We start from the raw sequence: 14,928 nt of genomic DNA, 5'->3' as shown, positions 1-14,928 counted from the left end.
AGTGTCCATGAGTACTCTTTGGAATTCATTAAGTGGTTCAAATATGCTCCTTCTTTGGTCTCTGATCCTAGAGACCAAATCAGCCATTTTGTGATGGGGGTGTCGTAGGAATTACAGGAGGAGTGTCAATCGGCCATGTTACATGACAACATGAACATTTCCCTTCTTATGGTGTATGCAAGAATAGTGGAGGAGGCAAGGGATAAGCGAAAAAGTAGAGATGTTAAGAGAGCAAGGTCATTTGATGAAGGTTCTTCAATGAATAGGCTTGAGATACAAGACAAACTTAGATTTAAGAAGCGGGTTTCTAATCAAGTCACTTCCAAAATGATTTCAAAAGTTTGTCTATATAATATGTTAAGAGTCCAAGATCTAGACTCCGAAGTTCCTCCCATTGAGTCGGTACCCGTAGTGAGTGAGTTTCCGGAGGTCTTCCCTAATGACCTTCCCGGTATTCCACCCAAACGGGAAATTGACTTTGGCATTGATTTGCTACGGATACAAATCCCATATCAATTCCTCCATATAGGATGGCTCCAACCGAGTTGAAAGAGTTGAAGACTCAACTCAAGGATTTACTAGATAAAGGTTTTATAAGGTCTACTATTTCACCATGTGGTGCTCCAATTTTTTTGTGAAGAAGAAAGATTGGGTCCTTGAGAATGTGTATTGACTACCGCCAACTCAGAAAGGTTAACATTAAGAATAAGTACCCTCTCTCTCTCCAATTGATGACTTATTTGACCAACTCCAAGAGAAGAGTTACTTTTCAAAGATAGACTTGAGGTCATGGTATCATCAACTTAGGGTGAGAGAGGGGGATATACCAAAGACATCCTTTCAGACTAGGTATGGGCATTATGAGTTCTTAGTCATGTCTTTCGGTCTCACTAATGCTCCGAAAGCATTCATGTACCTAATAAATAGATTTCGAAATTACATAGATTCATTTGTCATTATCTTCATTGACGATATCTTGGTATATTTGAAGAATGAGGATGATCACATGGTTCATTTGAGGGTAGTATTGCAAACCCTTAAAGGAAATCAATTGTATGTCAAATATATTAATTGTGAGTTTTGGTTGAGGTCGGTGACATTTCTTGGGAACATCATCTCTAGTGAGGGAGTTGAGGTAGACCCAAGGAAAATGGAAGCGTTGAAAAACTGGCCTAGACCATTGACTCCGAATGACATTAGGAGTTTCTTGGGTTCGCAGGTTACTATCGGAGATTTATGGACGGCTTTGCATCCATAGCATCTCCTTTGACTACCTTGACTCAAAAATGTAAGAAGTGTGAATGGTCGGAGGAGTGTGAGAAAAGTTTTAATAGTTAAGGGATAGGCTTACTTCCACTCCTGTTTTAACCTTGCCAGAGGGTACAAAGTGTTTTTTTGTGTATTGTGACGCATCCGAGTGGGTTTGGGGTGTGTGCTTATGCAACACGGGAAGGTGATAGCTTATGCCTCTACGCAACTAAAGATACATGAGAGAAATTCACCCACTCATGACCTCGAATTAGCGGTCGTGGTGTTTGCTTTGAAAATTTGAAGTGATTACTTGTATGGGGTTCATGTTGATGTTTTTACTGATCATAAGAGTCTCCAAGATGTGTTTACCCAAAAGGAGTTGAATCTCCGACAAAGAAGGTGGCTATAATTGTTGAAAGATTATGATATGAGTGTCCTTTATCACCCCGGAAAGGCTAATGTAGTTGTGCATGCTCTAAGTCATATGACTATGGGTAGTGTATCCCATCTTGACAAAGACAAAAAGGACCTAGCAAGGGAAGTACATAGGTTAGCTAGTTTGGGGGTGAGGTCGGAGAGTTCTCTTGATGGGGGTGCTATAGTTCATCATAACTCCGAGTCATCTTTAGCGCTTGAGGTGAAGTTCAAACAACGCCTTGATTTAGCCTTAATGGAGTTGCAAGAATTGGATCTCGGCAAGTTGAATGAATCATTCTCCTTAGGAGGGATGGTGTGTTAAAGTACCAAGGGATATTATGTGTTACCGATGTTGATGGGTTGAGGGATCGTATCCTCTAAGAAGCACACGGGTCCCGGTACTCAATTCATCCGAGGTCGACAAAAATATACCATGACCTAAGGGAGATATATTGGTGGGAAGGTCTAAAAATGGACATAGTGGATTTTTCACTAAGTATCCGAATTGCCAACAAGTAAAGGTTGAACACCTAAAGTCGGGTGACTTACTACAAGAGATCCAAATTCCTACTTGGAAGTGGGAAGACATCAATATGGACTTTGTAGTATGTTTAGCACGGACCCAAAAGTCTTATGATTCTATATGGGTGGTTGTGGATCGATTAACTAAGTCCAATCGCTTTATTCCCGTCAAGTCTTCATATTTGGCAGAGGATTATGCAACAATCTTCCTAGATGAGATTTTGTGCCGCCATGGCATTCTGTTATCCATCATATTGAATCGGGCACACAATTCAAATCTAAAATTTGGAGGTCGTTCCAAAAAGGGTTAGGTACTAAAGTTGAGCACCACTTTTTATCCCCAAAAGGATGGTAAAGTGGATTGCACGATACAAACCATTAAAGATATGCTTAGGGCGTGGATCATTTATTTTAAAGGGAGTTGGGATAGGCATTACCTTTGGTGGAGTTTGCCTACAACAATAGTTTTCATTCATCCATTTTCATGGCTCCCTGTGAATCTTTGTATGGTAGGAGGTGTAGGTCTCCTATTGGATGGTTTGAAGTGGGTGAGCCATCACTTCTTGGTCCGGAGTTGATTTATAATACTTTGGAAACGGTTCATATCACAAGAAACCGGTTCAAATGTCCTATAGTCTGCAAAAGTCTTATGCCGATCATAGGAGAAGGGATTTGGAGTTTGAAGAAGGTGATAAGGTGTATTTTAAAATTTCACCAATGAAAGGGGTAGTTAGATTGGGCAAGAAGGGGAAATTGAGTCCTCGTTATGTGGTTCCCTATGAAATCTTGCAAAAGGTTGGTAAGGTTTCCTGTGAATTGAAACTTCCTAGTGAATTGGCTCCGGTTCATCTGGTTTTCCATATTTCTATGTTAAAAAAGTGTATCGGTGATCCCGAGCACATTCTTCCTATTTAGGGTCTTGGTGTCAAGGATAACCTCTCTTATGAGGAATTTCCGATTGAAATTCTTGAAAGCCAAGTCAAGAGGTTGAGAAATAAAGAGGTGGTTTCCGTAAAGGTGTTATGGAAAAATCACATAGTTGAGGGTGCAATATGGGAGGTCGAGGCCGACATAAAGTCCCGTTACCCTCATCTTTTTTAGAATTAAGGTTAGTCTTTCTTTTTAATAATATAAATATGACTAGAAATTAACGTTTCCTGATTTTTGGGTGAAGTTTTGCTCATTATGCATTTTTGAAAAAAAACTTACAGTGAAGTTACAGTAGTATTTCTCTTAAAAACTTGAAATTTTGCTTTTTGCTTGTTTGAGTTATATTGTTCATTTTTATATGGTGGGTCTTTATGAAATGATAGGTTTCATGTTGTTAAGTTGAACCCTATGCTAATTGCCTCATGTAATGTGTGTTGAGCTCATAAGTGTTGTGAGAAGGAAATGCCTCATGATGAAGTGTTTTGAGTCTTATGTATGGCAATATGAGTTTTGATACTTTCCTTGTTTAAATGACATGATTTATGTTGATTTGATAATGTTGATTGGTTGGGTTGCTAGTCTTGAGTCAATTCCTTCCTTCAAAAGAATTTTAGTTTCATTCGGGGACGAATGTTCCTAAGGGGGGATAATGTAACACCTTGAAAATCAAAGTCACATTGTAAAGCCTAACATAGGTGTCATAAGGTCTAAGTACTATTTCTAAGTCCATTTCAAATGAATATAGGACATTTAGGAGGTTTAAGAACCAAAACGTCCATGACGGCCGGGAAGTTGGTTCAAATGGATGTTAGTGTACCTTAGACAATTTGCCTAACTTTTAGGAGTCAGAAATGTACGAAAAATAGTGGAAAGGTAGCTAATAGGTGTTTGAGTTGTTTCATGGTTGAAATGTCTGGGGTACAACTCCCCAAGGACCAACCAAAGCCCTTGAGGAGGAACCATGTAGTTTGATGCAACACTACCTGGCAGTGTGAATCGACCGGACAGAAGACGGCCCGTGTGTCGATTGACGGGGCGTCAATACCCCCATCATACCACACTTAGACTTGTGGAAAAGTCCCCTTCACATGCACAGCCTCTGAACTCATCGACGCAGTGCAGAGGTGCAAGCTACGGTCGGTGTGTGGATCAACGGGGCGTCGATGCCACGGTTGTCCCACACATAGAAAATTTGGAGGAATCCCTCGCCTGCACAATCTCTAACAAAGACGATGGACTGCAGGACGGAGGGGGCTGTCCGTCGACTCACTGACGGCCCGTTAATCAAGGTTTCATCTGTGAGGGTCGAGTTTTCTGCGTAATTTAAGTTGGTCTTATTTATTTAATTAATTGGTTTAGGGTTAGATGGGGATTAAAGGGAGACTAATTAAGTTGATTAAGTCCCACTATAAATACCCTCAACCTTCATTAACCTAAAGACAACTCTCAAATAAACTCTCTTCCTTCTCTCTTATTTTTCTCTCTACATGAACTCACCATTGAAGACTAGCAAGGCTAGGGTTTGGGGGCTGGAAAGGGACGAATTCACCATCAAATTCTGAACCAACATTAAGGTATGGGCTCTATTCACCTTTAAGACTTTTTCTCAAAGGGTTTCTTGAAAATAGATTTCATAAAGTTGAGTTTTCTTATGGGTTTAATTCAATTACGAAATTAAAGTTATGAATTGAGTTGTTGATGATTTCTCTAGGTTATATTAAGTAGGCTAACATGTAATTCAACTTGTTTATGGTAATTGTTGATGGTTTGGTCTACATTGAAGAATATGATCCTTCATCCCTAACCCTAGGTAGTGCTTTTGACCTATATTGTATTGTGATCATTCAATTGAGTTGAATGTTTATTAGATTACTACTATATGGTGTTATTATGATTAAATTAAGATGAATTATAGGACTATCATGCTAGTTCTTGAGATGTTATTTAGGTTATGAATTATAATGTGAAATTAGCCTATGTATCTTGTCTCAATTTGTGATCTAAAGATGAATTGTGTTATAGAGATGAAATTGACCATTTTATTCTATTGATTAACATTATGTTATGATGTTACTACCCAAGTTGGTTTGAGTTATGGTTTGACGATAAGACCTTGATGATAGATTATGAGGAAGACTTGGTAAGTCTTAGAATCTCTATCTTTACTTCCAATTGTGATTAATTGTTGTTAAGTCATGATATTACATTGGAGTATGACTTATACTAGGATTATAGGGATGTGTGATGTTGAAATTGAAATGACTTGACTATGTTGTGAGGTTGATTAAGGTTTATGTGATATAAGGATGGTGAAAACTATCAATGTGGTTTGATATGCTATGAAATGCTAATGTGTTAACATCACCTATATGAATTTGATGGAAGGACTTATACTCATACAATTCTTATTGAGCTATTGATGATGATGATTATACAAGGGTAGACCCTATGGCCTAAATTAAGCTATGATTGATAATTAAAGGATTAAAGACATTTCAAAAAGGGACTCAAGCTTAACATAAAGTGAAATATATTGAGGAGTGTCCCTTCCCACATAGGGAAGGTAGGATCACTAATCTACTCTTGATATTGGAGACTCCAATGCATGTACCATACGGATAGTCCCAACTATATCTCCTAGTTCTTCAACTATATTTTCCTCAAGGAATACTAGCTAGTGGATCCACGTAGTTGCTATGTTCATGTTTTGGTACTACCTTGGCAAGTAGTCCGCCTTCTTTCGGTGTGGGGTTTTATGACACCGGATTCCACACTAGCTCATGTGGTATGTGTTGGTTAGGGCAAGATGTTCCCAAAAGTTAAAACGAATTAAAGGACTTGAACTCTAACTTGGGTAACCTAAGGGGTCTAGCTTAGTCTATGTAGGGGTATGGGACTCTACCTACACATTGCACTAGTTAGCCTTGATGGGAGTCTTAGAAGGAGGTTCTTATATATGTTTATGTTACGATAATATATGATGTATATATGATGACCATTGCACATTATTGATAATATATGTTAATTAGCTCATTTATGAATATGCCTTGGGTTGTAATATTAATATTTGATGAAATGTAGACCAAAATGTCATGATATGTAAAGTTGGACATTGGTCATGATTTCTTGTTGGGGATACTTGATTGAGTAAGGTTATGGGGCTTTGCTTTGTCATTGCACTCGTCGACTTGATAAGGAAATGTGAGTAGTTGTTTTGTTTATTATGATATGTTTGACTCTTATTCATTCTTGTGATAATATCCTTGATTTTAGGGTTGTAGTAAGTCATGGTTTCAAGTATGTTGGGATAAGTATTACTTGTTGAGATAGTAAGCATGTTTGGTTGATTGATATGACTTACTTGACTTTGCATTAAGTCCTTAAAGGGGTAAAATGACATGTTTTGACTAAAAAGTCCTTTTTAGCATGTTTTGCTTGTGTATGTGCATAAGATCTCATACTTAGTACATGTGAAGTACTAACCCAATTTTCTTCCTTTTTTCTCAATCATTTTAGGTTCCGGTCGTTGAAGAGGTTGGAAGGCGACATTGTTTAAGGCTTGGATTCTTTCTTTCATCAAAGTGGGGTAGGTCCTCAACTATTGAGGGCAATGCCATCATCTAGTTTACGGATTTTGCTATGAGCTTATTGACTCTTTCATTCCTTTCCTTTCTAATGGAGTATTTTACTTTCGTATGACCTATACATGGTCTTGTTGAATTGATGTAAGGGCTATGCATATTGTGGTAATTGTTTAAATGGTATGAGATGAGACAATCGTTGAGACTATTATGTATTTTACGTATATGTATGTGCAGTAAAAGTAGAAGGCTATGTAACCTTCCTATACGAAGGGTCTATGTATACTCGATATGAATATATATTATGTGTATGTAGAGGTCTATGTAAACCTCTGGTAATGTAAGTTTTAAATTTTTCTGCATTTTGTTTAACCTATGAATGTAAAGACATGAGACTAAGAGGCTTGTCTTAGTCCTTGAAAAGAACGACGACGCCGGTTATATCTATGGGGTAAACTCGGATGTGACACCTTGCAAAAGGTGGAAATATATTGTCAAGAAACAGTGTCCACAGACGGAGGCCACTGACGAGGCGTGGTCCAATTGACGGAGCGTCTATGACCAACATCGATGAACACTTAGTCAACTCTGCCAAAAGGTCATCTCGCATAGTCTTTGAACTCATCAACATATTTGCAGCACGGAGGTGCATAGTGACCCTCCATGGACACACGATCCGTCAATCATGGTGTCATCTGTGAGGGGTTTATTTTGCTACATGTTTTCATTAAGTCATTTAATTAGTTGGCCTATTTAGGAGGTTAATTAGGGCTCAAGGAAGGTCAAATTAAGTTAGTTAACCACCTATATAAAGCCCCTAAGCAAATTAGACTAGCCTAAGCTCCATAATTCTCAAACCCAAAACTCTCTTCTTTCTCTCTCTAGTGAAAAACTCCATTGAAGACCAAGCTAGAGGTGTGTTCAAGGGCAGCAAAGGGTCAAATTCCTTTATCAATCTTCATCAATTAGTAATGTATAGGATTCCATTCACCTTTGAGACCTCTTTCCTCAAAGAGTTCGATCAAATTGAATTTCAAAAGTTGAGTTTTTATGTGGGTCTTTTCCAATCTAGAAATTGATCTTGTGAATTACTTTGTTTATGATTTCTTTTTGATATTATGAATAGATTTACATGTGTTGTATCTTAATTATGATGTATATTGATGGATTGGTCTAGTTTGTAGAAGATGACCTTAACCCCCTTGACCCTAGGTTGTGATCTTAATATGAATTGTATAATGTCGATGTCAATTCAATTGAATTGGTTTTTGGTTGAAGTACTATCCTATTATGTGTTGTATCAATCTTGAATAGATTAGGATGAATTATAGTCCTATAATGCTAGTTCTTGAGAAGTTGATCTAGGTTATGAATATGTTATGAATCTGACCCAATTATCTTATCTTAAGCTACCACTACACCTTTTTAGGCTTTCAACCACCCTTCTAAAGTGCGGCCTAAACTAGAAAAAATTGTGGCCTTGGATAAAAGCCAACACTTTTTGACTTTAGGCAACGTTTTTTAAGGGGTGCCTAAAAAGGCGTAACCTTTGACCTTAGCCTACACTTTTAAAGTGTTGTTATAGCAGCTACACTTAAAAAGGGTGCCCAATGAGGTAAAAAGACCACGCTTTGTAACATCTCATTGGCAACAATTTTATTTGATAACACTACACTTTTGAACGTGGCCTTTGCTTTATCATTGACCACACTTTAAAAGTATAGCTTTTCACAACTCTTCTACAGCAACACTTATAAAGTGTAGCTTTCTCTATGTACATACTACATTTTATAATCAATAAGCCACACAATTTGCATCCCTGTAGCAACACTTTTAAGGTGTGGCAACGTTGTCTAGAATTTAGATATCCACAATTTCTAATTGATAAATAAAAGTTTTGGTTTGGATAGATTCACTAATCACATAATTGTATAATATAAATAATCTCAAACATCAAATTAACTAATTTATAATTCAATATATAGATTTACAATAAACTTAAAAAATGAAGTCTTGTACTACATATATTGAAGTCTTGTACTAGCAATTGTGCTAAATTTCACAATGTATCCAAACATATATAATAATAATTCAAATACACTAATATTGTTCGCCTGAATATATTGAGTTGACCTGGGAACATTATTCAAATTTCATCACCTGCATATTCCTGCACACTCAAAAGAAAATTAAATGTTAGAAAAAAAAAATTAACACTCAACACTAGTCATGGTTAATCATCCTACGAGAGCTTTGGAAAATGAGGAACAAACAACAAAGATCGCATAAATCGACTGCACTAAAACGAACGGATAAATCAGATGCTCCTTGTTGCTCGTAACAACATATTAGCCACTTCTATCAAGACAGTGCAACAAATGAAGGGTTCAATTCCTAGTTTACAAGAAGAGCTTTCATGATATATATCCAGTTTGCGCATTTCATGATTGAGAAAATTATCTCAACAGAACTAATAAGTAGTTTTACCCAAAATAACTAAATAAGCACCACTGCAGTAGTCATCATAGTTGAGAAAATAAAATAAGTAAAAAATAACAACAAACATTCCAAGGAATCAACATGTTCATACATCAATCAGTGATATAAATAGTCATGCCCCACTAATTCAAGATGAACTTATAAGAGGATAGTCCAAAAGACAACATAGTAGTAGTGTAGAAGTCATCAAAGCTAAACAAAATTCTGGACTCAAGAAAAAATCATGATTATGATATAATTTCCAGCAAGTGATCAATACAATTGTTCAAATATGGACAAATTGAAGTAATGTTTAAAAGTATGGAAGAAATACAACAACAATATGCTTACAGGTCATATCATCGAGAGGCTTGGGATGCACTGACCCTTCGTGATTGATACAACTAATCTTCCTGAAGTTTTCAGCACTGCATCACCCAGGAATACTACAAATAAAAGCCGAAAATCAAGACACACCAGAATGCCGTAACCTTAACACATGAATAACTCCGTCAATGTGAATGTTGATCCGTAAGGGATATGATCTATTTTTTATAGTTTGAAAGTATTTTGAACTTTTCTCGATAAATATAGGTGTGTATTAGGGAGAATTATGAAATAAATGAAAATTAGAGTAAGAAAGATATTAATGAATGAAAGATTACGTACAATCCCTTAAGAAATCCTCTGTTTTTGCGAGGCAGGGGAGCAACATATGTGGGGGGAGGTATCACTGGAGAAGGACCACCCTGATAATAACAATTCCCTTCTCCATAAGAACTACACTAAAAAAGAGAAGGAAAATTAAAGGTCATAATGTCAAGCAACAACACAAATGTACTATTTGGAAAAAGATAACAACTGTATGCAGGTACATATTGTCAGAAATTATATGATTCTTCACTTATATTAGTAGCCCTTCAAACTGCATATAAAGAGCACAAGAAGTTCACCTCACATTTCGGATATATTTTAGCAATGAATCTCGCTTCTCCATCCGAATACAAAGAACAGAATAAATAGATAAAACTAACAAATAAGTTAGTGCGACAGAATTCATATTGCAAAATCAACTCATTAGAGGAAAAGCTAAAGTTCAAAGAATCTGTTGTTTGTTCAGGTTGTAGATTGTACGCGTTACTTGTAAATTGTTTGTTAGCTTATTATTGAATCGGTAGCACTTTTTGAAGAATGTAACAGTTGCTCTCCAGAAAGCCAACTGATTTTTTTCGTAGAGGTGAGTTTAAAAGATGCTGTGGCATAATCAGCTATCATCTAAACAGATAGACAAACAAAAAGACACAAAGAAAGACGGCAGTGAATGCACCCTGTTTTGGAAATGAGATCATTTATTCTTACACATTTTTTGTATTCCATCTTTGCTCCTCGACATTTAATCAGCACAATAAATTCATTTCTCCCGAAAAGTGAAGATCAGTAGAGCATGTACATATGACATACGTACTTCATGAATGGATAAGAAACCAATTATATCCTTTTCTTTGCCTAGTAAAGTTGTAGAAATATCAGTGCAAGAGGTGTTGTCTAGAGCACGAACAATGGTGCACATACCATATATAATTTGAGTTGTTTTTTGTCAAGGGTTTCTAACAAATAATTTTCTTCTTTCTTAATGTCTGTAGGATAGTGGATATGATCGAGGCAGAGATTTCAGACTCAATTAACTTCAAACTATGTAGATAGCAAAAATAAAAAAAGAAAAAGGAAGGGTAATCAAAACACTTCCCTACTGTATGGAAATGCAATAAACCACAAACATATAGCTTTAACTAACCTTTGAAGAACGCCAACCCACCACTCTTTTTGACAAACAATGCAACTGGAACACCTAAATCTCATCATAATTCAATATTAACAACAAAAACGCGAAAGTAAGAAACACCCATAATTTTCAAAAATAACCGCAACTCTAAAAAAATCATGCCTAAGCACATGATGAAACAACATAACTCAAGCACATAAATCAGAAGAAGAGTACATATGATGAAACAACATAATTCAGGCACATAAATCAGAGAGAAAAGTAATTCTTAATACTTATCTATAGAAATATAAACGATCAACTTGGACATCAAATATGATCCCACAACACAAGACCTTTTTACATACTCTTAATCAAAAATTTACCGTTCCTTGGGGATGAAACAAATAGTTTTTAGAGAGCATGCATAGCACTGTTTTTCCTACAACCTAAGCAAGAACATAAGAAAATTGAAAGGAAATTCATTAGGAATCTTATGTCCTCATCTATCCGGCACTTTGTACTTTGATGGTTGATATTTTTACTGGCAGGAAGTATGGCATCTTCACCCAAATTTTGTTACTTGTCCACAGACTAAAGGCTTTGCAATTGGTTTAACATTAAAGTATAAGAACATATTGCTATTTAGTAAAAAGAAGTTTGAGGAAAAGAAAAATTACTCTTCTTCCGTTTCTCGTGCAATCAAAAGTACATGTTGATGCTACACTAATCTTTATTAATAGGACCTGATACAAAATATACCATAATCTTTATTGTATGAAGTATGTGATCTTACCATCCTCCAGATAACAGAACCAAATATAAAAGCTGAGGAAATTTTCATTTTAGCCTGAACATTGTTTATTCCATCACAAGAAGCCGCATATTCATCACTTTAATTAGAAGGGAGTTCTCAGTCAACATGTAAAGAAAGAAATGTATATACAGGAGATAATATAAGCTCAAACTAGCTACATTTCATGGTAATGTACTTAGACTGGAACAATACCTTTACACTCAATGAGCTAAAATTCTCCATTTTACATACATAAATGAACAAACCTTATAAGTAATCAGTGCTTTCATGTAAGATTTATAGTTCCAGCATATAAATGAAGCAATTTAATTATGTCACCACTTATAATCAAGATAGTAACTTCAGAATTCCCATTTAAATACAGTAATGACATCGGAACAAAATTAAATAGATGGGACTCTCTTGCGTCCATGCATGTTAACCTGAACTGCCTCCATCAACAACCTTCACACGAAATAGAATCTACACTTCCTATGCAACTATTGTCTATAGACAATCAACAGAAAATTCTAGTGATTTAAATGATCTGGAAAACGTTTCTTTTGCTTTGTAACCACCATCAATACTTTATTAACACAAATACACAATGCAGTATTCTCTTCAAGTGAATCACATGAAATTAAGTTTCTTCCATATTCATATGGCAATGACTTAATTATAATGCACAATATTGCAAGTGCACATGCACACACATGCAATGCATTTACATAAATGCCTTGCATTAATTTTCTATTAATTCTTTCTATTCTAGCAAAAGACGCACTTACAAAAATGCCTCTACTTTTTTACTGAATCCACTCCCTCAACCTGTTGTCGAAGAAGCTATCACACATTCGCTCCCATGAAGAATAGTGAGCAAGATATAAATTAGATATACATTCATAGACAACTGATGTAGGAAGACTAAAATTGATCCACGTCTTTACACAAATCGAAGATACACATACACATTCATCTACTTTTAAACATTTCCTCATAAATTTTGAACCTGTGTTGCTTAAAGATTTCTTGTTAGCTTCTGTTGTAGCCTCAACTTTGTCTAGTTGATAATTTTTATTGACAAGTGTGTTTAGTCATTCAAATTTCTTCAGTTGGAGATTGATACTAGCACGATGAACAAATAAAAATATAACATGCCTTAATCTTATCAGAGAAGGTCGTTCAAGGTCTAACAATACCACCTTTTGAGAACAGTAAAGTGTGACTCGATCCTTTTGTTCATCAAACTGCATAATATGAATCAATAAGAGTAATGCCACCCAAAACTAGTGGGGACTTTTGACACACACACCAAATATTCATATATGGACAATCAACAGTGACTGCTTCATCTCGTTTACAGCCATTAAAACTTTTTAAAAATAAATATAATAAAAAATTGTCTGACCATAATCTTAATTCAGAGCAACCAAAATCATCTTCTGCATGAACTACGATTTAGTGATGATGTAGTGCTATGGTCTATTACATATGAATTAACAGATGCATGTCATTCTTGTTCTTCGTCATTATTTTATATTCAATATAATATAAATGCACAACAAATTCACATATTACTAATTAAGGAGACAAGATAAATATATATACTTTTTGTCTGTATTTATTTTTTGTCTCATAGTTTAAGTAGTAAAAGCAAACAAAATTCCATTTGGATCAAAGTCCCAAACTTTGTTTCCACAAATTTTTGTCGTTATGATTGATCAACTCCCCGACTACTACTTCTTAGTTCATACAAGTGTTTGACCGACCAGTAATTAGACACTAACACTAAGAGAAGTAATAAGTTGTACAATACTTATTTACGAGGTAATAAGAGTTTATGACACTCTTCCCCTATTTTCTCTTATTCTTCATATAACACTCTTTTGTCATGGAAATTACAAAAACATTTAAGATATTAATCTACTTTTCATAATGAAGGCAGTGGTTTTGGAAAAAAATATTAAAGTAACAGAATACTAGAGCCAGTGAAATTCAAAAACAACATAACTAAGACACTTTATATTGATGTTTTGTGTCTAGCGTGGACAAGCTAAAAACATACCAAAACAAAAAAATTCATTTGGATAAAAGGTTCTTAGAAATCTACCTAAGCATCAAACCAGACCTAATGAATAATCCCTGTTGGGTTATGCTTCAAACACAGGGAGGATAATGCACTCATAAGGCAGTGCTGTTCAACATGACCTAAAGCATTGCCGCCTCATCAACTCCTGATCTGACATCAACCGGTACTGTCTTCTACTGGGACCCGTATATATGTGGTAGAAGAGTTATATACCTAGGCATTTGGCCGGTGCAGATTTCAGATTATATATATCTACAACTGTTTTAGAGATCAAACATTGCAAGGAAGTGAAAAAATGTGTACCTTTAAACATGGAAGGAAGTAAAAAGCGAGTGAAAACATTGCCGCAATTACTTCAGAGGAATTCTTATAAGGCATTTGGGAAACCCTAATATCAGCGCTCACTAATTTGGGGGAAAAAATAAGCGTTTGACTACTTATATTTTCGTTTGAGAAATTGTATCTTTTTAGTTTTGCCTTTTATAAATTGGGGGAAATTAGATACGAGGGAAGTACTATTATCTTGGTGAATTTTATTAAATTAGTAGGGCACACTTATAAGATGTTGTATTTAAAATTATAAAAATGACACATTTTAAAAGTGTAATCATATGTATAATGAGGTGTTGCCAATTATATTAATATTCAGCAACACTTATAAAGTGTAGTCTATACTATTAAAGAGTATATAAGTGTTGCCAATGTTTTTGTGGCTAAAAGCCCTGTTCAAAGGCCACACCTATAAGGCCTTTCCACATATACTTTTGGAAACATTTTTCAAGTGTTGTCTAGAATTGATGTTGCCTTAGGCCAAAAATAGTGTAGTTTATGAACTAGTAATGGATTGTGATGGAGTGATTCAATTGGTATTGTTGTCATGTTGGTTATTGATTTATGATGATATTATACCCTTATGGGGTTGAGTAAGGTTGATGGTAAGACCTTGATGATTGATGATGAAGGAGACTTTGTAAGTCTTGAAATCATTGTTCCTTATTTCAATTGTGGTAAATTGTGATTAATTGATGGTATTGCATTGTAGTATATCTTGTATTAAGATTGATAGGGTATCGTATGATGTTGAATTGAAATGTCTTGGCTA

At 35.5% G+C, this 14,928-nt stretch overlaps 1 protein-coding gene across 9 annotated transcripts; it reads right to left on the bottom strand.

Moving 5' to 3' along the window:
• Window positions 1-8,642: 8,642 nt before the first annotated feature.
• LOC101257696 (uncharacterized) lies at window positions 8,643-14,301 on the bottom strand. Of its 9 annotated transcripts, XR_742995.4 has the most exons (7): window positions 14,130-14,280; window positions 13,848-14,039; window positions 11,622-11,687; window positions 10,975-11,028; window positions 9,849-9,959; window positions 9,531-9,625; window positions 8,643-8,871 (listed from the first exon to the last, which is right to left on the bottom strand). XR_742995.4 is itself a non-coding variant. In XM_019215707.3 (6 exons), the coding sequence occupies exons 1-5, from the start codon at window positions 14,202-14,204 to the stop codon at window positions 9,613-9,615; spliced, it is 324 nt and encodes a 107-aa protein (XP_019071252.1). In that variant the 5' UTR covers window positions 14,205-14,301; the 3' UTR covers window positions 8,643-8,871; window positions 9,531-9,612. The 9 variants fall into 9 exon arrangements, 2 of the variants coding, with proteins under 2 accessions (XP_019071252.1, XP_019071253.1); XR_003248055.2 differs by lacking the exon at window positions 13,848-14,039 and having other exon boundaries at window positions 14,130-14,284; XR_002028583.3 differs by lacking the exon at window positions 11,622-11,687 and having other exon boundaries at window positions 9,849-9,964.
• Between the last annotated feature and the right edge of the window lie 627 nt (window positions 14,302-14,928).

The sequence above is a fragment of the Solanum lycopersicum genome, chromosome 9 (genome assembly GCF_036512215.1).
Source record: "Solanum lycopersicum chromosome 9, SLM_r2.1".
Lineage (NCBI taxonomy): Eukaryota > Viridiplantae > Streptophyta > Magnoliopsida > Solanales > Solanaceae > Solanum > Solanum lycopersicum.
The sequence above is the reverse complement of the archived record's forward strand: the minus strand, read 5'-3'. Positions and strand labels throughout refer to the sequence as shown.